We start from the raw sequence: 21,659 nt of genomic DNA, 5'->3' as shown, positions 1-21,659 counted from the left end.
CCTCACCCCAACACCTCCCTCCCCCAGCATTTAACTCCCCCCGGTACCCATTTATACAACTGGGGGGTGAGGAATGCACTGTGAGAGTAAAATTTCTGACCCAAGAAGTAATGCAATGGCTCCGGCTAGGAACTCGTTTCTCGAAAGCCCTGGAAACTTTTCGCCGGGGCCAGCAAAGCGCTTTTTTTGTTTTTGTTTTTTTGTTAATTAATCTGTATCTAAAAACAAAGAGATGTAAACGCCTGAAACTTTTTGTATGAAGAGAACCTCTCTTCATGTTAAGAATATGTGAATAAAACAGCTCTGTAATCATAAGGTTTGAAGATTTTGCCACGGCTTTCCGGGTGCGAAAACGTTTCGGGACCTTCGAGAAACGGGCCCCTGGCCTCGAACTGGGACCGCTCGATTCCATAGTCGGCCAGCACGCTAACTAGTCACTGCGTCTTCTGCTTGTTGTCTCCTACACCTGATCCGGTGATGTGATATTGACAATAAAATCCCGCCCTTTTCAAAATCATATTTCGCGCAATTTTGCAATGATTGGGCGTAGTGTTGGGATGTAAAGAAGAAGACGGCTACTGTTTGTTAGTTTGCCCGGGTAAATTTAGTTCAAATCTGCTTCAGCAAATTATAACTTCCGTTGAAGTCATTTGCAAGTTCCGGTTTTCACTTCATTTTATTTTGATGTATAAATAATGTGTCAAGGAGGGAGAAACGGTAATAACTTTATGGTCTACTATCGATCAACAGACGACGAGAAATTATAACAGGTTTAGTTGACACCGCCAAATTAATTTGAGAACATCGGGAAAAGTAAGCCGCAACCACTTATTGCGGGTTAACTATAACTCTATTATACAGTGCAGTATAGCACTCCATATCGCTAACAGGTGCCGTAGGAAGTAAAGATGGCGGTTGCACATCTTACCCGATAAACGGGGGACTTAAGAGCCAGTGCCCGTAATTATGGACCAAACAACGGCACAAGTCGAAAAATCGATTTTGCTCATTTTTTGCCCATAGATTGGCCCTAGCTAGTAAACAAACGGACCATAGTTAGTTTCTGCTAATGCAGCTTTTTTGGGGAGAAATTTGCGAAAAACGATTTTTTTCCGATTAGGCTCAAAATCTACTTCCGGTTTTGCTGAATTTTCCGAATATTTGATTGCTTCGTGCTCCGCAGAACAGCTACTTGAGAATCTTTCAATGGTCTTTACATTCAGCTCAGGTCTTCATGGTATGACTGAGCGAAAAATAAAATAAATCGAGGCTTCGTTTCAGCCTGAAACGAGATCGAACACAAACGGAAAATATTACGATGTGTTTCAAACGAATTATAGCACTAAAATATCGCCATATTTTTCTATGGGCTATAACTTTAAATGCCATAAAAACACTTTATACGGGTTAACTGTACACCCACCTGTTTGAAAATCAAAAAATATCTCTGGGCAAATGGTTTTAAGTCGCCCGCCTTGGCCTGTGCTTCTCATGAATTTTTCCCTGAACCGCCGTGAGAATGTAAACAATTGCGTGACTCTGGCGGTCACCCTGAATACATAATTCGTTTCCAACAAACCGCAGATGGCTATCTTAGAACATTTGGGTGAAAAAAGAAAAACATAATGGACCACTTTTAACTTTTATATTTTGAAAGTCATCGCTTTGGAAATTTCGTTAATTAAAAACGCCAATTAAAAGCAATTTACTCGGAGTTCGGGTGTTACTGCTATGTCGTTTTAGGCTGTCGTTCTTTCTCTGATCATTTTAATTACAAGAACGAGTTCTAGAAAGAAAATCGTTCTAAGTTCATTTGTTAAGCGTAATGAAAAGTTGATATTGTTGGTTTGTAGCCTTACGTGATCTGAAGGAACGCTACAGTGATTAAATTTGTATTTGTTGATTTCGACGGATCGATTTTCGGTTAAACCTTTTTATTTGTGCCAGCACATTTAGTGCTTTTTCTCCTGCTAAAAAGTCGGAAAAAGTAAAGTAAACAAATCCTAAAAGTCATAAATAAGAGGCATCGACAGTGCGAGTGTCTCGGTAAGCTGTTAATTTGAACAATTACTGTGCTGGACGGATTGCTTTCCTGGTTACCCACGTACTATACATAGTTCATTGTGCGCGAATGTTTCTGTTTCAAACAACTGAAATGCTCAGTGCTTTTTCCTTTTTTTCTTCAGTCTTAAAACTTAAGGTTAAAGTTAGGCTAAGCCCTAAACTGTTTTGGCGGCCAACCTATTTTTGGCTAATTACTTAATCAAATTATATATATATTTCATTGAAATTCGCTCCTCTGTGACCGACTTCCGCGAACAAAACAAGATGGATGTTCGCTGTTCATTTAAGACTACAATCCTGGTCAAAAGTGTTGGGACAGTTACGGCAGATGACTCCACAGGCAGCCTCTCTTAAGACCAAAACCGCGCAAGCCCGCCTACCCCCTCCCCCTGTCAATGTTGATAAAAATCTTGAAGAAAAATCCTTGACAATAGCCTCAGAATAGCCTCGTTTCAAGAGTTGTTCGCCTCCTAGAACAGTATTCTCGAACTAAAGAGACGATAAGATAGATATTCACGTCTTATTCCAATAATAGCGATTTTTCAGCAATCGCGTTTGGTTCCAACACAACTGTCTAACCACTTTCTATTGTCCCTTTTTCCTTTTTTCCCACATCCAATCTAGTCTTCAGAATAGCTTCATTTTCATGCAACATTGCTAGGGGAGAGGGGGGGTCAATTGTACTTGCTTCCATTCATCTTTTGTTCTAAAACGTTAAGGACGTAGTTGAAATCGTGGGTTTCAACGCGCAAAAATGGGAGGTGTCCCAACAACTTATGGCCAGGATTGCAGGTTTACACTAGAGGAAATTGTTCCGGATTCGTGATGAATCCAGAATGTTTTAGTGCCGGATTGATTTTGCCATTTACACAAAAGTGGACGAAACCGAAATAAAAACCCCCCGGTTTGGTCGTGTCTCCGGAGATTTTGAATCCGGAATTTAAAGTGGGAACTTTGAATCCGAAAATTTTTGAATCCGGATAGTTTTGTCGTGTGAACGATTTTCTCTCGAATCCAGATATTTTTCCGCCTGTGATCTTTTGAGTTTGCGGTGGAACGAAAATGGAGGATTACATGATCCAGTCGTAGTCGAGTCGTAGGCGCATTGATGGCCGATGATTTGATGGCGGTCGCTGAGTGATTACCTCGTGCTGTTTCAGGTGTAAGTAATCACTTTTATAATGGGTAATGCCATACTCCTCAGAAACCGTGCCCAATTTATACTTTACTGCGCAGATGACGACGATGGCACGATCAACAGTACCGTGGTCAGCGAGTTGAAAGAAAACTTCAGACTGTCTCAACCTACCCCTAGCCTTATTTTCGGAGGCATTTTGTTTCTCGTTGTCGAGGCAACAAACTGCTTGTTAACCATTCCATCATGAATGTTCCCGGAGTTATCGTCGTGTATAAACGATTAAGAATCCGAATATCCTTTCACTGTAAACCCCTACTAATCCGAATACTCTAAAATTGATGAATTCGGGAACTCCTTTATTGTAAACCTAGTCCTAGATCGACCACTGTAATGTTTATTTGTCTACCAGTGTTTTGATCTGCAAATTTCAGTTAATTGATCAAACAACCAAAGTAGAAAAGATGGATTTTTTTCCCAGTATGATTGAAACTTAAACGCAATTTCTTCCTCGGCTAATTCAATTCAAGAAATTCCGGGTTTTCTAGCTGAGTTTGAGCATATTGTGTAGGTACAAATTTTCTACACAGCTAGAAGAGCTGAGATGCCGTCACGCAGTTAGTAGTCTATAGAAATTATGGTATTTCCACTTGACTTTATTTGTCAGTCAATGATTCAGTTGCCATAAATCATAGAGGATTGGTTAAGTGTATCTCTGAAACTGCTACTGTGTTGTAAGTTATCAGTGAAATCAATAAAATAAACAAGTGTTAAAATCATTTCCCGGAGTACTGTAGTAACGTTCTTTATCATGGATGTCGTGGGTGTCGCAATGCAAATGAAAAAACATATATATTTATACTAAGTTAAACAAAAAAAACAAAAACAAAAAACAACAAAAAAAACATTTTCCATTATTTTATCCACACAACGTTTCAAAAATTGCTTTCATCGGATTGCTGGAAACGAATATTTTACTCGAGAGTGGCTATCCGCGTCACGCAATTGCTTACATTCCAACGGCGGATTTTGGGCAAAATCTATGAGAAACACAGGCCAAGGCGGGCGACTTGAAACCATTTGCCCAGAGATATTTTTTGATATCCTAACAGGTGGGTGTATATTTAACCCGTAGAAAGTGTTTTTATGGTATTTAAAGTTATAGCCCATAGAAAAATATGGCGATGTTTTTAAGCAATAATTCTCTTGCGACATACTGTAAAATTTTGCGTTTCAGTTTTACCTCTTTTCAGGCTCAAAACTAACTTTGATTTATTTTATTTTTCGCTCAGTCATACTACCAAGACCTGAACTGAATATAAAATCCATTGAACGATTCTCAAGTAGTTGTTCTGCGGAGCGCGAAGCAATCAAATATTCGGAAAATTCAGCAAAACCGGAAGTAGATTTTGAGCCCAGTCGGGTCGAAATCGTTTTTGGCGTATTTCTACCAAAGAAAGCTGTATTAGCAGAAACTAACTATGGTCCGTTTCTATTCTTACTACGACCTATCTATGGACAAAATACAAGCGAAATCAATTTTTCGACCTGTACCATTGATAGGCGATTTAGGTCCATTTTTATAGGCATTCACTCTTAACACGGCCCAATAGGCCCAGGGAAATCCATATTTTGGCAAATCACTGCACCTGCCCTAATCACGTTGTGTATGCTAGGTTTTAAGTTCTTTCTTTCCTGAACGTTTTTTTTTTTATGAGTGCTGCTAAGGTTTTCCCGCGTTACAGATTATCGGTAAACCAGTACCAGTCGGTCTCTTTTTTTCCTTCGGAGAATTTGGTTTCTTTTTTTTATTCCTTATCTTATTTGTTGAGCATTACACAAACAAAGCATTTCCATGACGTAAGCAAAACTGACATTTGTTCCGGCGAAACTGAAATAAAAACCCTTCCGTCATACGACTGTTTCAGACTGTTCCAATATTTCAGTTTTATCCGGCTGGGCTCGTTATCGAAGGGTAAGGAAACGATTCCGCTGTTTTGAATTTTCTTTGGCTGCGTCAGTACGTACGATTCCAGAATGTTTCGTGTTCTGTACGAAATACTGTTGATCTCTATTATCGTCATCGTCGTTGAACAAGGTGAGTGAAGAAAACAGTATTTGTAACCAAGCGAATTTTGTTGAGTCTCTTTAAAATGGTTTGGTGAATCTGCCATTATCTCTTTGCTTTGAATTAAACTTGGGACTCAGTCTTTGACGTTTTAAGACTTGCATTAAAACACTTGCTTATTTGGCTATAGCATGGGACGTTTTCACTCACCTTGCTCAAAATTTCTATAATCACATGATGAAACTCAGCCGGCAGGAAAGCATTGGTATGGCTGCCTGAATCGGTCAAAATAACGAGCAGAAACGGAATTCTATCCCAAAATGCCCCATTTTTATTCGAATCGTACCATGATTGTAGCCCTAGTGAACGGAAAATGTTTCTGGATTGTTTAATGTATCCAAAATGATTGAAATAATTCATTTATCAACCTCGATCAAGAATCAACAGAAACTAGTAGAAATTATTTTGTAAAGCATCCAACAAAATTATCTGAAGAGGTGATTTCTTTTCTTTTTGTTTACAAATAGAGTATCATGCCTTCGCATACAAAGACGTTTATGTATCACGCCATCGCGGAAACGATTCTTACAATTGTGGATCAAAGGATGAACCCTGCAGAACGCTTGCGCGAGGCATACAAATGGCTGACCGGAATGACCGCATTTTGTTGGATGGATCATTTACTAAGTCAGATCCCTACAACTGTGGAATAATGAATCTTGAGAAAAAAGGCTTTAGCGGTCATGGTAGTCAGCAGTCTCCCGCTGTAGGGCGAGCCGTCAGTGAATTAATTTTGGACGGTGGATTTCAGACAATCGACCTTACAGCATTTAGCTACGAGCGTGTTACCAAGAAAGAACCATTGAGAGAGACGAACATTATCTAGCTAGATGGTTATGGCGACTTGTTAGGCTGAGAAGACGTAAAATTAATTGGTGTCAAAGGGCGCTTTCCTTCCGACCAAAACTTCAGGTTTGCATTTCCGGAAATTTCCAGAGGCAAATAAAACAGCATTTTCTACAATTTACCGAAAAGAGAATATCCTCGTGAGCTTTATCTAAATTTTCGAAAATGTTGTGTGATTTTCGAATTCTCGGAAACTTTCTCAAGAAATTTGCCCTCGTTTCGAAAATTCCGGAATTGTCGTCAAATGGAAGGCACCCAAATTTGTGAACATTTTCTAATTAACAAAGTCATATCTGAGGTGATCACATTTGATTGAAAATGATTCGAGACTAAACGTCGTAATGTGCTCGATGTATTCGGGTTCTCAAAGGGAATATGGCTCCAGGACTTCGGCTTATAGTAACAAAGAATTCCGAAAACATGAGGTAATTTAGAGACCCCCTAAATTTTCGGAGCGTTTAAATTAGCGACTATAGTTTATTTTAATTATAGATAGTGATTCATGCGCCGACTTTCTTTCGATGCGTTATGCGAAGTATGTTTTTAGTAGCCACATGTGATAAATTAATCATCGTTACCGTCATCACAGTCCTCTTTTAATCATCATCATCATCATCATCATCGTCATTATAACAATTACTATTCTGGTAACTGATCTAATCTATGAACTGTTCATCAGTTATCGATTACGAAATTATTGCAATAACGTCAAGTCAATAACTGGTATTACGCGGCCGCTGGGAAAACGTCGTTGGGCGACGTCTTTAACGCCTTATGGCCATGATTGTGTGTCGTGAATGACAATGATTTAAATAGTTATTCGCTTGCGTTTGTGAATGTAAACAGCTTGCGACTGCTAACACGTGCGGAAGACGATATTACACCAGTGATGGGCTCTTGATCACACCCAGACAATGTTCCATTGAGGACAGCGAGCTAGAGCGATTTCTATTCCAATTTATATTGTATTACTCCTCGAATGCAACGAAAAAGGCAACAGCATTAAAATCACCAGCTGCAGATAAAATTAAACGAACCGGCCTTATTCTGTTAAGATTCTTGATTAGAAGAGGAAAACCTCCTGAAGCAAATAAAAGACAAGGCATGTGCTTTTTAGAAAACTCAGCTGTCTTTTAAATATTCATGACACGAGAACTTAATAATTGTTCTCGCGAAAGCAACGTGTTCATAGCAGCTTCGATTAAAACCTGCTGTCGCCGAAGTTTCGTTGGATAATTTCTGAAACGAATGTTCTGCTGAAAGTCGGCGGGAGGAAGAACGAGTCTTTCTATTTTAAAAATAGCACGAAACTTCCCTGGTTCCCTAAGGCGATGTGTCTAGGATTCACATCAGGCCGGGCTGAACAATATTTCAGGGGCGTCGGTTAGCCGAGCACGCGCAGCACGGAACAGCTCTGATTCAAGACAGGTTGGTCTTATCATTTCCATTAGGGTTATTTTTTTGCCATTGCGATATTCAGATTTTCGATAACGTCTTAAATATATCTACTGATTAAGTTTAACAGTACAGTTTGCGCACTTACTCCGGGTTGCAAGTCAATTTGCCCCACCATTGTTTAACTGGACTGCAAGCGCTTCTACATAAAACAACAAGCTGAAATCCGTCTGCTTTCGCACGCACTCCATTTTAAATCATCGACCTCCCTTACAAGACTACTTACTCGCTCAGTGTTTCTGTGGTCATCACTATCTGCCATCAAGTCGAATCAACAGGTTTGTCATTGATGTCGTTGCTTAGCTGAAACACGAAAAGATAATTTGTAAATGTCTAGTGAAAGGACTTCAAAGTTTATTTAAGGGATTTTAAACCACACGCAAAAGTATCAATAAGCGTGGCTTGGATATGTATCATGAATTCGTTTGGAAACCGTCAATTTCACAATTTCAGGCTTCTTGCAGGAAGCTATTAGTTTTTCGTATGGTACAGGGTAGTAAAGTAAACACAAAGCCGATAGCATTAACCACAGAGCGAAAAATTTAAATGATTAAATAAGTTCCACTACAGACGAGCATTGCAGTTGAGGGCCACGTGCGCTCAGCCAGATTACTATAACAAAAAATTAAACTTTCTCTGAAAGCTTCTATACCAGGGATATTATACAATTTTATGTTTTGTAACAGCAATGACGCCTTTGATGAATGAGTTTATGAGCTCATAATATCATGATATATCGAATGAGCGGCGTCAAACATTACGCATCTCGAAGAGGTTTTCTTTTGAATTTTCTATAGAATATACCTTTAAGATAAAGTTAGCGTTCGTCATTCGTAGTAGTGCTCGATCTTCCCGAGAGGTTTCAATAGTTTTTTGTGTGACCTCTTCGGCTCGTCGATGATTTCCAAGCGATATTGTTACTCGATTAACACTCCTTTATAAAAGTAACACATTTTGAATTGATAATTAGGTTACCACACCCGTCTTGCTCTTTCTCTCCTTCTCTGCCACCTTCACTCCGTGGGGAGCAAAGGGCCTCCGCAGTCTTGTTTGCAACAGTTATTTGGGTTGTGTGTCGAAACGCCGCCCGTTTCCTCAGCGGGCAATGACAGTGCCTAGACTGTCAATTCATTTACCCAAGTTTGGTAGATTTCTCCAAATGAATCAAAAAACATAAATTCACTAACGGTCATACTGTCTAATTTCACTTCCGTTTTGTTGTCCGGGTTGTCCAAAGCCCGATTAAGCTAACCCAGGATTAGCGAGAATTTTGATTTGAGTTGTGTAACTTTTGGTGAGGTTTTATGTTTATACTGTTTGTCCTTCTGTTCTGAGTCTGACTAAGCTCAAACTTCACAAAACGTAAACAGTAAAACACATTTTTATATAGGAAAAATTAATACTTCGGTTAACTCTTAATCCTGGGTTAGCGTTAACCGGCTTTCGAACAAAGCGACCCTTCAGGAGATCTAATAGTATCTAAAAACAGTTGTCGGCGCTTTTTTAATGCTCAGGGTAAACAGGGCTGCCGGTAAAACGCCGATTATGATAGGAGTCATTTTCGATTCTTTCCGTTTCGAATATTTTGTGGCGTTACTCTCGTGGCGTGCTGACCACTTTAAATAAAGGATTGTTTTGCTGGCTTTCCACTAAGATGGAATAAGAACTCAACGCGTGCATGAAGATTTTAATTGCCTAGGAAAGGGGGGCTAGGGTACGGCGCTCTACTGTGCCTTTCATACTGTTTTACTTAGTGGTCAAGCTGACAGGCCCAGTTGTAAGCTCTGGAGCATCTTGTTCCCTCGGACTTGAATCAGAAGGACGTGCAACTTTCATCTATCAAACTCCCCCCCCCCCCCCCCCAAAAAAAAAAACCACCCAAAAAATTCAAGACAAATGATAAAAAAGAGAATACTAACGTAATTGTGGTTTATAAAACTGGAACAGAAAAGATGACAGGGAAATTACTTCTAAGACGTTGAAAAGAGAACTGAACCAATAGGCGGCACCGTAAATATCTTGCGAGTTTTAATTTCCCGCCACACTGCTACAAACTACACAGTGAATTCTTATTATAGCATTAGCAGTTTCAAATGCAGTCCTGTAACAATTTATCTTTATTGAGTACACATCGAGGACAGCATTGTCAAATATTTCCTTAGTACCCACTGTGCAACAGCTGTTTCTGTTATGACCAGAGGAGTTCTCGACATGTCCCATCATGCTCCACTCTAATGACTGATCACATGACACCAAACCACACATGCAGTGAAGCATGCTGGGCTTAAGATCCAGTGCTCTGGGAGAAAGACTCCAGTGATGCTGATTGGCTGAGTCAGTCACGTGACTGCCACCGTCATGCTCTAGGTATCCGGCCAAGGATTCAAGGCAATGGGCTACATTGTTGATGATAGCAACAAATTGACCTAAGAAAAAGAAATTCCTAGAGATTAAAGTAGGAATTATAAGGCATGTCCAAGGACTTCAAACTCACTTAAAAATAATTCAATCAATTTGCATTTCAAGCCAACAGGCAAGCTTCATCAGCAAGCTTGCAACTTGGATTTCTAGTGGCAAGTAAGGTTACAGGGTCGTCACAGAGTTTCCAAGTAGCAGCATTTTTGCTGGAGAAGGTGGCTGATTTTGCCATCTTTTTATAAGGAATGGGAATACTAGCTAAGCAGGGTAGCCGGCTTAGATCAAGAAGTACAGGTGGTTACTGTTGAAGACCCTGAGGGTTACTGCTAAAGCACACAAAGCTATATACCAGTGCCAAACAAGGTGTTTACCTCTAGTACAGCCAAGATCTGCAGCAATCTTTGAGCCATTCGTTTTCCCATACTGTCTCAAGAATGATGCTAAGTGAGTGTCTAGACATCCAGCACCAGGCACCACATATGGGCATCCCAAAGTCTCATATAACGCACTAACAGATGCTTGACAAACTGTCTTCAGCTCGTCAAGGGATGTCTCATCTGGTGAGCACAGCAAAAGAGTACACACGGAAGATGAAGTTAATAAGGACTCTGGCACCAAATGAATGTAGCTGTTTAAAAATATACGAAAAAGAAAAGCAGGTTTGCTAACTGGCCTTTTTGAAACCAGTTGTCACTGACATGACATTTACCATGCAGCATGATAAGCTCTGCACAGGCATGTACCTCTAATTCAAAGCAAAATCAAGGTTGACTGGTTGGTTAGTCCCTTAAGTTTGTTTGGGAGACTGCTGTATTGTTTTGCCATCCAGCTTGGTGTATTTTGTATCATGTGACCATTGGATGCAGAAGGCCCATTTATTTGAGATATTACTGTCATTGTACACTGCAAGTGTATGGTGAATAAAGGTATGGACTGAAGTGATGCTTCTGATAGGAGAGTTCAACCAAGTCAAACCAAACCTGGCTCAATAGAGTGGTTTTCAATTCAGTGCCGTAAAACCAAAACCAAACCATTACTTACCAATTAGACTATTCCACCAATCTCAAACTGTGGTAAAACCAAGACTAATGTAACTGCCTGATTACTTTTGACACTCAGTTGAAAACCGCTCTAAATCTAGTAATTTTATTAGTAAGAATCAAGATCAGAATAACAGTTATGAAAAAATGAAAACTGAGGGTAAAAGACGTTATGTAATCATAATTACCAAAGGATGGAAATTAAAATAAAGTGATGTACATGTAGAGTACATGGTGGGTTGTACCACCATACGTTAAATGCACTATTGGATTTAGGAAGCTGACCTTTTGTCATTCAACACCATATGTTCAATCTTCCCGACTTGACCAAAGCTTGATTCAGTAATGTCCATGCTGAAAGTGCTCAGGATTGTTGCTCCAGTCAGACGTCGCACAGCAGAGATGTGAACAATGGATAGACGGTCAATCACATAAGCACCCTATGATGAAAACAAAACAAGTTATCAAAAAAAAAAACAAAAAAAAAAAAAAAACTAACAAGTGACTGCTGTGTACAGGTCTGTCAATCCCACTAGTTGTACAAAAATTGAAATTGTTTCTAAATTAGCTGAGTTTTAGATTTCATTTAGATCTCATTTCTTCCATGAAGACTACAGGGCTGCCAGTCTTGCTATTAATTGTCAGCGATAATAATTATTATTGCCATGTGCCACAAGCAATACATACAACAAGAAACAAACAAAAGACAGTCCAAATTATGCATTATCTCAGTGTATTATGTCTTTAATCCCTTATAAGAAATTAGTCCACTAGAACTGTCTCACCCAACAAAACAGCTGTCAACAACTATTTTGGGTCCCATTTTTCATCTCATGACAGAGACATTCAATGTTTCAGTCAAAAACACTTGTATCTATCACATACTGTACACGCATGCATAGTCCTTAAGATCTCTGTCTTTTGGACATGTAGGACCTTAGATTTACAATGATATCAGAAACACTACACAGCTGTATGCATGACTAGGTGAATTCTTTAGCTTAACTCCCAGTTGTATCTTGCAGGTGAATAAATGAAGTGAAGGCAGCACTTAGGTAGGTGCCCAAATCTGTTTCTAGGATTATGTCTGCCTGGGCTGGATACAAACCTTATCTCTCAAGTACTGCTTCAGTGCTGGATGTACGCATTTCTGGCAAGCTACCACTTTAACTCCAATAGCTAGCAACCAATCAGCAACCTTCAACATCTGCTGTAGTACAGCACTCTCCATGTTAACATCATGACCACTTCCTGCTGTCTCTATTTTAACGTTGTCGCTAAACCATTCATCAGTGTCCCCTGCCATTGAGACATTATACAAAGCCACTTTGGTATGATGGCTTAAAAGTGCTTTTTTTCTTTGAAAGGTTGCAACATCAGGGGCCTGAAGAATGACACCTTGTATGATCTTGGATTCATTGACAGGATCACCCTCGTAAGTCACTATTTGGACTGGCTGAAGGTCTGTGACAGACACTGAAGAGTCTTGGGAATTACTCGGCAGTGATTGAAGAAATGCCTGTGTGTTTGATCAATGCATTGTGTCAAACCATTGTGACATTGTGACATTGTGGAATAAAAAAGTTAACAAGGTTTATCTCAAAAAGAATTTCCTGTTATGTCCTCTTATTACCATCCCTGATCAGAGTCAAATTTCACATCAAACATGTGTTTTTCTAAGTTTGAGTCTAAAGCCACCGTATAGCATGTTAACAAACATTCAATTATTGAAGCACTGGCCTGGGTAGTTATATCTCTTTAGCTTGTGTAAGTCATGTTTGAGGTATTAATAAAAACTTGTACTTAAGTGAGTGCATTGGCACCTTGAACATGTATCCACCGCTAGATAAACACACAAAAAATATTAAATCCTGTACCTTGATGACGAGCACACTTAAATACTGTTTCTCAGATTCACTAAGACGACAAACAGGCTTTGTTCCAATTATGCTGTTTACAATGGACAGCATGGTCTTCATGTTACCAATATCAATGTTCATTTTCCATCGACATGACTGTAGGTGACTGGTAATGACTTGCAGTGAATGTTGACTGATCTGAGTGATGACGGCTCTTGGGACAGGCAGATCAAGGGATGACTGTATCAGACTATAACAGAGAAACAATAAGGATCAATAAATCTATGCACACCTCCACAATTACCAGTAACAGTTTTCTACAAAAAAAGATAAACTAGCAGATTTGGTCCCTGACTATAACTGCAAGATTATATGAGGTCTCATACAACTCTCTACTTTCAAAGCATTTCTTTCCACCTTTTTTTTAAGGTGTTAAACCCAAGGTGTGAGCAAGTTGTTGTTGCAATCATTTCAACTACATTACATTTTTTGTACATGTTCCGTACCAAATATGGGACTTTCATCTTACTGGTTTTATCTTTGAAAGAGAAATATAATTTAACATTTTTCCATGTGATACATAACGGACAAAACTTTCAATGTAGATAAGACAATTCTATATATATAGTACCAACTGCGCTTAGCCATAAACCTGCCTTGCAGGAAGCCCACTCTTAAAGTAAGTAACATAAATATAAATTAATTGATAAACAAGTAAACAAAGAAAATACAACCTAGCTAAAATGTAAGTACATAAAATTAAAATGACTTTTTTACAATAAAAAATATAACAATATTACATTGTTGAAAATGGAAGTAAATTCATAAATTCAAGAATTTAATAATTGATATTATAAAAAATTATGTCATAGATAAATTTAAATTTAAAATCTTACGTGACAAATCTTTCTTTTAAAATGCCTTTGTACCAGTCATGGTGCGTGTTGTTGAAACGTTTGAAAAGTAAAACTGTGTGTTAATTTGTCACGCTTCATGGATGGATGCAATGTGTTGTATGTGTTGATAGATGAAATGCAATTACATGTAGGTTAATAGGCACCTTAGTAAGAGAAGTGCTGTTCTCAAACCACCATCACTGTAGCCTTCAAGATGGCCCTTCACAGCAGATAGTATCAACCTTGGTATGGGGTGTGACAAGCCAGACAAGCTGTGAAGAATCTTGCCTGATGTTGATGTTACAGTCACATGACCACCCAAGGATGACTGGAAGAACTTCAACCTGAGTATCAGACAAGTATAAAGATGGGAAACTTCACATGTTTTTAAAATAAAGATAAATGTATTGTAGTGAAAAGTATTGAATGAAATTATTGTTGTATCGGTACAGCTATTACTTTGTACAGTGTGACACTAGATTCCATTGTCACCTAGCTGGCAGAATGGATATTTATCTACCTTCAGTTATAAATTAACTGAGGCATAACGGAAAACAAACCCTTCCCTTCCAACAGTTGTCATGGGTTTTATTCCCAAGATGATCCAACAATTACATATGGTTAGGCTTCAAGCTCAGTACTCCTCTCACAAAGTCAAGCATCCCAACCCTCATGCCCGGACCCACGTGTACAAATGTCATGTATTTAAAATAATTGAAGGGGTGGGATGATGTGTAGTAGATGTCAAATTCTCACATATGGCCAGGGTCCCCTCCCCTGGGTTTGACATCAATGTACATTAACAAATCAGTCAAATACAGGTCATGAATCAGCAAACTTTGGAGAAGATACCCTGATTCCAGAGGTTTTCTTGCTCTCTTCATATCCTAATGTTCAAATTTGTGCCCTGAAGTAGCGAAAATGAGTCACGAAGCAGCAAGTGAGTTCAGTTTCTTTTTACACTCTTTTTGACCACCACAAAGATGGCTTTTTGTGATACAAGAAGAAGAAAGAAAACCCCAGGGACCAGGGTATCTAGCAGACTAAACCCTTCATTACCTGGGATATTAACAAAATGGGATCATGTTTACATTAGGTGGTGCAGGTTGATACTGTTGACCAATATATTGACTGATACTCGGTCGATACATCAGCCAGGTATCGGCCTTGTATCAGCCTTGTATTGGCTGAGTGTCGGTCAATATATCGGTCAATATATCGGTCTATAGTGTCAGCCAACACTACAGTAAACATGATTGACAGCATGTTATTGGCTAAGCTACAATGCAAGTAACAAATTAAATACAATGACCACTAAAACGTGGGGAGGACCAATCAGAATTGAGTGTTTTATTTTATTACAATAAATTTACGCTTACATTGATATAGTTAGGGATTTTATATGTAAGAACTTAAAATTACCTTCCATTTGGTCCAAGCGCTGTCTGAACTAAATCCTTCAATGCGCGTAGCGAGCCCTTTAACTTAATATCATCCAACGGCTGCACTGCAATCTGCATATAATTCAAAACACTCATATTAGGAAAATACATACCATATATAAGCTTCAGCTACTAAGTAGTTTATTTCTTTTTTTTAAAAAAAAAAGCTGCTTATAAGTGAAAATGTATCTTCCTGGCAGCCTACCTGAGATGTCCATTCGTCTTTCGTAGACAGCCTTGAAGAAACACTTTTACCCTCCATTCAGGTCATATGCAGTATAGCCATGTGTATTCTCCACAACTGTGTAAACTTTTGACAAGAAAATAGGAAATTTTGCATACAACATGACGTTAATTGCAGGAATGGCTCCGAGCCTTTTGATAGTAAACCGCTGACCGAAACTATATATGCTGACATACTTGCTTACATCATATACTTTCGCCACCGGTTTGGATAATTAATTAACGCAAGATGTAGCTTAGATGTTGTTGTTTTTATAACCGGTTATCAGAGCAGGTCGTTTGTGTCTTTTCAGTTGATAAACTAATCACAGAGCACTTACCTCACATTCGTATTTTATTTTATTTTACTTTATTATTTTTTTTCACGTGATCAGTTTCAACGAACCCAGATCAGTGCTGAACTAAAGCCGTGACTATTGACGACTATTCGCCACTATCCATGACTGTTCACCACTGCACTATTCGCTAATCGAGTTTTTTTAGACACCCTGCTAAAGGTCAGGAAATGGTCAGAAAAAAGACATTTTCCCTATAAAAAAGGATTTGTTAAAAACTTGTCAGTCATAATGAATGGGCGGAAAGGAGGGCTGCCCCTGAGGGCAGGCTAGAAACCGTTACTATGTCTGTTGTTTATTTGGTTAGAGAAATGTTATTTTTATCAAGGGAAAGTCAGAGAAAAGCATTGTTCTGGACCTCTAGTTTTGTCTCTAACTCAAATCCTTGCATTGTGGGTAACAAATCATGTTTGGAATTCAAGACAGAATTGATGTTAAATACATTTATCAGAATTATTTTTGATATGTTTCTATTTTTTGCTTTTACAAAATTTTAGAGTCCCAGTGTTGTCACCGAATAGTCCGAGCACTGCCTTCCGTGCCTGTCATGGTAAACACCTGACACCTTTAGTTTTCAGGGCTTGGCTCTGTAAAATGCCACCACAATTGAGAATAAGACACGTTGTGCATTTAAAACGCGGCGATGAATTTCAAGCTCCCGAAGACACATGTTCAGTCTTTCCTTGGGGTTTTAAGTGATATCACAAAGGACTTCAAGAGTCAACTTCTTGAAAACTATTCAACGAATTTCATTTGAAATACCTGTGCTTTTGTAAAAGAAAATAACTGGCGACTGAGTGCGTGCTTTATTCGATATTTTTTTATTGATATCATTGTATGCTCTATTGTTTGACGCACAGAAATCTCAATGAAATATTCTGATGCAGCAAACACTTTTCTAGTGGGTGGAATGAATTTTAATCAAGTATGTAAGGAAGTCTCAAAGGACATCCCGTTCATTTTAGTGTCAGGGAGCGTCGTGTGTTGTGAAGGTGAACCAGTATCTTCGTCGATGTGCTCCCCTTCGCAGATAAGTATACGCTTTCGTTTTTGCATTTCTTGACCTTGTTCGCTTTTCGCCTCGTTTCGCTACGCTTGCCCTTTTCCGCAGTTTAGTGGTTTAGCATAACCAGTTCGTTGAGCAATTTTTTACGTCCACACGTGAAGAAATTGTTGAATACTGGGAGGGTGTGAAACTTTCGGAATAAAGAATTACCAAGTTCGTTTAGACAAGCACATCGGAATAGCAGGTTTGAAAGTTTCTTACTGAATACCACATTTCAGAAATACTAGCTCTCTTGTTCGTCGTATTTGTAACTGTTTAATGTTGTCCACGATGGGTCTGAACTGCAGGTCACATTCCACAAGTCAGAGTACAGAGTCACTGTGCTGCAGATAAATAAACAGCACCAAGATTCAGTCTCCTAGCCCTAATTAGCCCTAGCACTCTGCGTAAATGTTGTTTTAGATCGAGGGGAAACTTTTTGCATAGTTATTCATCAGTAGAGTAAGGATTTCTACTCTTGACCTGTGGAATGTGACCTGTGTTTTAGACCCGGCTTGTTGTCCATTGTTGCGATGCTCTGAGTTGCTAAGGGTATGAAGATCTGACTGAACAGTTTTAAAGTTACGTCAATAATATTCCCTGAGAATTTAAATTCTTTTCTCATGCAGGAACAGTTTGTTTCCATACAACCGCTGAACTTACTGCTCGTGAATGTTTTAATTGGAGTTTAATTTAGTCGGTTTTACTTTGAGAGCGACTTTGTTGAGATGTTATACAGCCATCCTTGTCCTTCGCCGCACGATTGATTTCTGATACATTTTCGGGTAAGTAATATCAAAATATTTAGTTAGAATTTTAGAAATAAAGGCAGATTTGAGTTATAATTGTATTGTGCCTTTTCTTCATTCATCCTCATGTTTTCATAATTGTTCACATTTTCGTGAAATCAGAAATTACTTGACGAATGGAACCAATTTTGAGCAAACTTGCGTTGAATTCTGGCGAGAAAATAATCCTAAGAGAACATTAAGAAATTTGTTAATGCAGGCGATATTGTCCGATGTTATATGGCCGGTTTCTAACTACCAAACTGATTGACCGACTGATAAGACCTCAAACTCAAAGGTGATATATTTTTGACAGTTTCCTCTCTCCTTCTGGCATTAGACGAACAGAGGGGAACCCAAAGGAAATGTAACCATTATGAGCTAGGCTACGAATAGTCCCTCTTTCGCTTAGTCCGTCGTGCGGGACGCGAAAGAAAACCGCGAGAAAAAAATGGCCGCGCGAAATCCTGGAGTCGAGGAGAGCGCGAAAGGAGGGACTACCGCCTAAGCCCAAGAGTTTGAATTATATGCGTTGCTCTCACAACGCAAAAATATGATTGGATTATGTTAGGCGCGTTGACAACGTGTTGTCAACATTCGAGATACCTGTGACGTCTTGCAGGAATGTTTTGGAACCGGAGCAAATCGAAGCGGTACCAGAGCAAATCGAAGCGTTGGAATCGCGCTTCGCAAGCCGTGATGTTCTTGCGAATCTGCCAACAGGCTTTGGAAAGATTTAAATTCATCTAGTGTTTTGTTTGGCAAAACTTTCTGCCTCCAACCCGACTGCGAGCGTGTTAGTGATTTCGCCGCTCAACAGCATCGTCTAAATCAGCGAATATCAATTTACTGAACTTGGCCTTTCTGCCGCCCATTTGAAAGATTGATCCGGACTCTCACTTGAAACCGGACATTCACCTGAAATTTTCCGCTGCTATCGGCAAACATTTCACCGCAGTTGGATGATCTCCTATGTATAATGTATAATGGATAATGTAAGTTCTCGGTTGAAACTCTGTTGAAATTTTCGCAATAACTTTTAGACGCAGCGAAAATCCTTACAAGAGGCCTCATTCGCCGTCTTCTGTTTAAAACTTCTTTGGCAGTTTCGCTGAACGAACACTGAACGAAGATATACTTCTCACGGCATATGTTTTTGCCTGGCTACTTGAAGAGTAGAGTAGAGCAATTTTATTCAGATCTCCCTGGGCTATTGATAACAGGCGATAATAAGAGGACGTCAAGATGAGAAATCCTACACCGAAAAATCACTCGGCCGTGAAAGGGCAAACCCTTGGGCTTAGGCGGTAGTCCCTCCTTTCGCGCGCTCCTAGCCCCTAGGATATCGTGCGGCCATTTTTTTCTCGCGAATTTCTTTCGCGTCACGCACGACGGACTAAGTGAAAGAGGGACTACTCGTAGTCTATTATGAGCAGCCGTGTTCAGCTTTGAAGCTACGTTCTCTCCTTATCAGTCTCTCCATTTTGCGATCAACTCCAATTTCAGGTAAATTCTAGGTTTTACTTTATCTTTATTTTACAAGTATGATCTGACCTTGTTGCAAAGTCTGATTTAAAAATTCTGACTAAGATAGCTATCACGATAAATTGATTGCTATGGTTCAGTTTGACCCTTGCTGCAATTTTATGATTTTTTTTGTTCTAGTGTATTGTAATTTAAATTAAAATGCACCAGAAACCTTTTTGGATTGCAGGTTGTAGTTCTTGGGCTCTAGCGCAACCTGGTAGTTTACTACAGGAAATGACTGATTCCAGATAAGTACATCGTAGTTTTGTCATTTGTTCGTCGTTTTCCTGGTAAACGATTTAATTTAGAGCAAGATTGATCGAAATACAATATACCACCAGAATCCCAGACCTAACACGTTTGTACTCAGTAAATTTTCTGAGCGAAAAGAAAGCCAGTCACTACTATAAAATGCATTTCTCTAGTCTCTTGATTTCAGGCTAGCGAATACAATGTAATATGCCTGAAAATAGCAACATCGTACAACTACAAGACTGTTCTATTGAATAAAGGAGATTTACTTCATTTATTGACATTTGCTCTCTTTTTTCCAAGGTTGAACACAGAGTGCACGTGCATTGAAAGAAAATGCAGCCATTTTGGATTGTAGTGTTTTACCCTCCGCTTCGATGCAAGTAGACGACATCTGAAAGATTTTATAGTCAGATAAGTTCGTTCTCATTTTCTTAACTCTTCTGTCTTATACCATTTACAGTATCAGTCCAAGGAAGAAAATAATTGATTTTCTTTTGTTATGTAGAGTACATCCTGAGGGAAATAACCAAATGAACTGTCTTCATGTAGCAAAAAAATAATAACTTTATACTGCTTTGTGCGTTTAAACGCTGTCTGAATAGTATTTATGCTTTAAATGTCTCTGTGAACCGCTAGCTCTGCATTTTTTTGACCAAATTCCTAAGCCTAACGCAGTTTTTAAAAGTCAGTGTATCAAAGCTTCCTCTTTTCTTTTTCATGCAGGTTTTAAAAAAGATATGCTGAGAGAAAACAAGACCATTTTGTACGACAGTGCGTGGCTCTAATGTTCTTTGGTACAATGTAAGTATTGCAAACATCTTGGTTCAGATAGACCAGATATTATCTTCGCAGTTTTCTATTCATTAACTGAGAAATGTTGTCTAAATGTACCACCAAAGCTCAGCAGTAACGTTCATAAAATATTTTTTGCCGGTGTTAGACATTTATTTGCACCTTGCCTCACTTGGTTTCTGGAAAATTTAGGAAACGAAGGACTGAAAATTCGCCAATGCAAGACAAACAACTTCGTTAGCTCTTGGACTCAGTGGTTTCAATCAGTAGTTCACTGCTTGCTAATGGCTGGAAACACTTTTTCTCTACAATAAGTCCAGCACCTCAAATTTTCCTTTTTTTTCGGTTTCAGTCTAAAGTTAATAAAATCTCTTTCCATGTCAATACATTTTAAAGTATCTTGCAGAGAAAATCTTTAACTATTTTAATGTCCTCGGCAGAACCAGGAAGTTTGTTTGAGATTTGCCAGCCAACAAAAATTAAGTGTTTTCTTAAATAATTTTACCGTACAGTATTGATACCTGCTTTAAGAAGTCACTGCAGAATTGTCTGTTATTAAATTTATAAACACGTCTCCAATTTGTTGATGAAAAAAATAGTTCGTTTTAAGTTTAATCTCCCTTTTTGCCAGGTGAACTCGGATATTGAAGAGAAAGTGAGGCCATTTTGGATTGCAGTGTGTAATTCTTGAACGCTGGTGCACTATATATGACATATTGGAAAAATCTTAATTCAGATAAGTTCACCCTTTCCTTATTTTACTTGAATTTGTCGTCGACCACTTTAATAACTGTGTCATTCCAAGTATCCTGTAGAGAAATCTAATCGGGAGTAGTGAAAGATAAAATTTTGATCGTGTGGTGAGTTTGGGACAAAGAATTGAACATCTCCGTCCGTGACGGGATTCGAACCCATAAACTCTTACATACCGGTTGGGCAACGAGGAATTGTTCTGATGTCCGAACGAATTCTTAAAAGTACACGATTGCGAGAGATTTGTTCATCAATTTCAATAACGTAAAGCTTTAGAAAAGCACTGTAAATGTGTATTTAGGGGCAAATATTCGAAATTAACACAACTGGAGATCCGATAATCGTTGAAAAGTAATTTAATTTGTTGTTTTCTGCTCTTTTTATCACCAGGTTGAATGCAAACATCGTTTCAATAGAAAGGGTAGCCATGCTGGATCAAAGTGTGTAAGCTCTCGAAGCCTGGTTCAAGTTGACAGCCAGCAAAACACCTTTTTTCAGGTAAGTCGTTTTCTTCTCTGTTTACCATTGAACGGTTTCAGTCCAAAGAGTGATCAGAGTCTGACCATATAAATGCCTTCCTGACCCTTGTTATAAGCATTTCAGTTGGAGAGAAAATATTGGAATCAGGATATATTGTA

General features: G+C 38.8%; 2 protein-coding genes and 1 long non-coding RNA gene across 4 annotated transcripts; 2 read left to right on the top strand and 1 right to left on the bottom strand.

Annotated features, from left to right (window-relative positions):
- Positions 1 to 207: 207 nt before the first annotated feature.
- On the bottom strand, positions 208 to 16,333 carry LOC149118718 (molecular chaperone MKKS-like). Of its 2 annotated transcripts, XM_089271763.1 has the most exons (9): positions 15,489 to 16,333; positions 15,264 to 15,355; positions 14,006 to 14,185; positions 12,964 to 13,195; positions 12,195 to 12,605; positions 11,372 to 11,526; positions 10,418 to 10,674; positions 9,798 to 10,054; positions 208 to 7,931 (listed from the first exon to the last, which is right to left on the bottom strand). In XM_089271763.1, exons 1-9 carry the CDS (start codon positions 15,543 to 15,545, stop codon positions 7,890 to 7,892), a joined length of 1,683 nt encoding a protein of 560 aa, XP_089127889.1. In that variant the 5' UTR covers positions 15,546 to 16,333; the 3' UTR covers positions 208 to 7,889. The 2 variants fall into 2 exon arrangements, with proteins under 2 accessions (XP_089127889.1, XP_089127881.1); XM_089271755.1 differs by lacking the exon at positions 208 to 7,931 and having other exon boundaries at positions 9,639 to 10,054.
- On the top strand, positions 5,163 to 7,294 carry LOC149118720 (uncharacterized). The gene is made up of 2 exons (XM_089271771.1): positions 5,163 to 5,297; positions 5,795 to 7,294. The coding sequence occupies exons 1-2, from the start codon at positions 5,237 to 5,239 to the stop codon at positions 6,151 to 6,153; spliced, it is 420 nt and encodes a 139-aa protein (XP_089127897.1). The 5' UTR covers positions 5,163 to 5,236; the 3' UTR covers positions 6,154 to 7,294.
- On the top strand, positions 11,525 to 12,972 carry LOC149118719 (uncharacterized). Its single transcript, XR_016201577.1, has 2 exons — positions 11,525 to 12,141; positions 12,454 to 12,972. It is a non-coding gene; the product is annotated as an uncharacterized LOC149118719 (long non-coding RNA).
- Positions 16,334 to 21,659: the final 5,326 nt, after the last annotated feature.

Source organism: Orbicella faveolata, unplaced genomic scaffold (genome assembly GCF_042242905.1).
Source record: "Orbicella faveolata isolate gen_17 unplaced genomic scaffold, um_ofav_v1 contig_1, whole genome shotgun sequence".
In the NCBI taxonomy this organism is placed as follows: Eukaryota; Metazoa; Cnidaria; class Anthozoa; order Scleractinia; family Merulinidae; genus Orbicella; species Orbicella faveolata.
This window is presented reverse-complemented; position numbering and strand designations above follow the sequence as displayed.

Excerpts from the sequence above, each read along its gene's own strand:
- LOC149118720 (XM_089271771.1), top strand. The coding sequence starts at position 5,237 with ATGTTTCGTGTTCTGTACGAAATACTGTTGATCTCTATTATCGTCATC. Across the intron at positions 5,298-5,794 it reads CGTCATCGTCGTTGAACAAG|AGTATCATGCCTTCGCATAC; the intron begins GTGAGTGAAGAA and ends GTTTACAAATAG.
- LOC149118718 (XM_089271755.1), bottom strand. The coding sequence starts at position 15,545 with ATGGAGGGTAAAAGTGTTTCTTCAAGGCTGTCTACGAAAGACGAATGG. Across the intron at positions 10,675-11,371 it reads ATGGTGTTGAATGACAAAAG|CTACATTCATTTGGTGCCAG; the intron begins GTCAGCTTCCTA and ends ATTTTTAAACAG. Across the intron at positions 10,055-10,417 it reads AGATCTTGGCTGTACTAGAG|GTCAATTTGTTGCTATCATC; the intron begins GTAAACACCTTG and ends TCTTTTTCTTAG.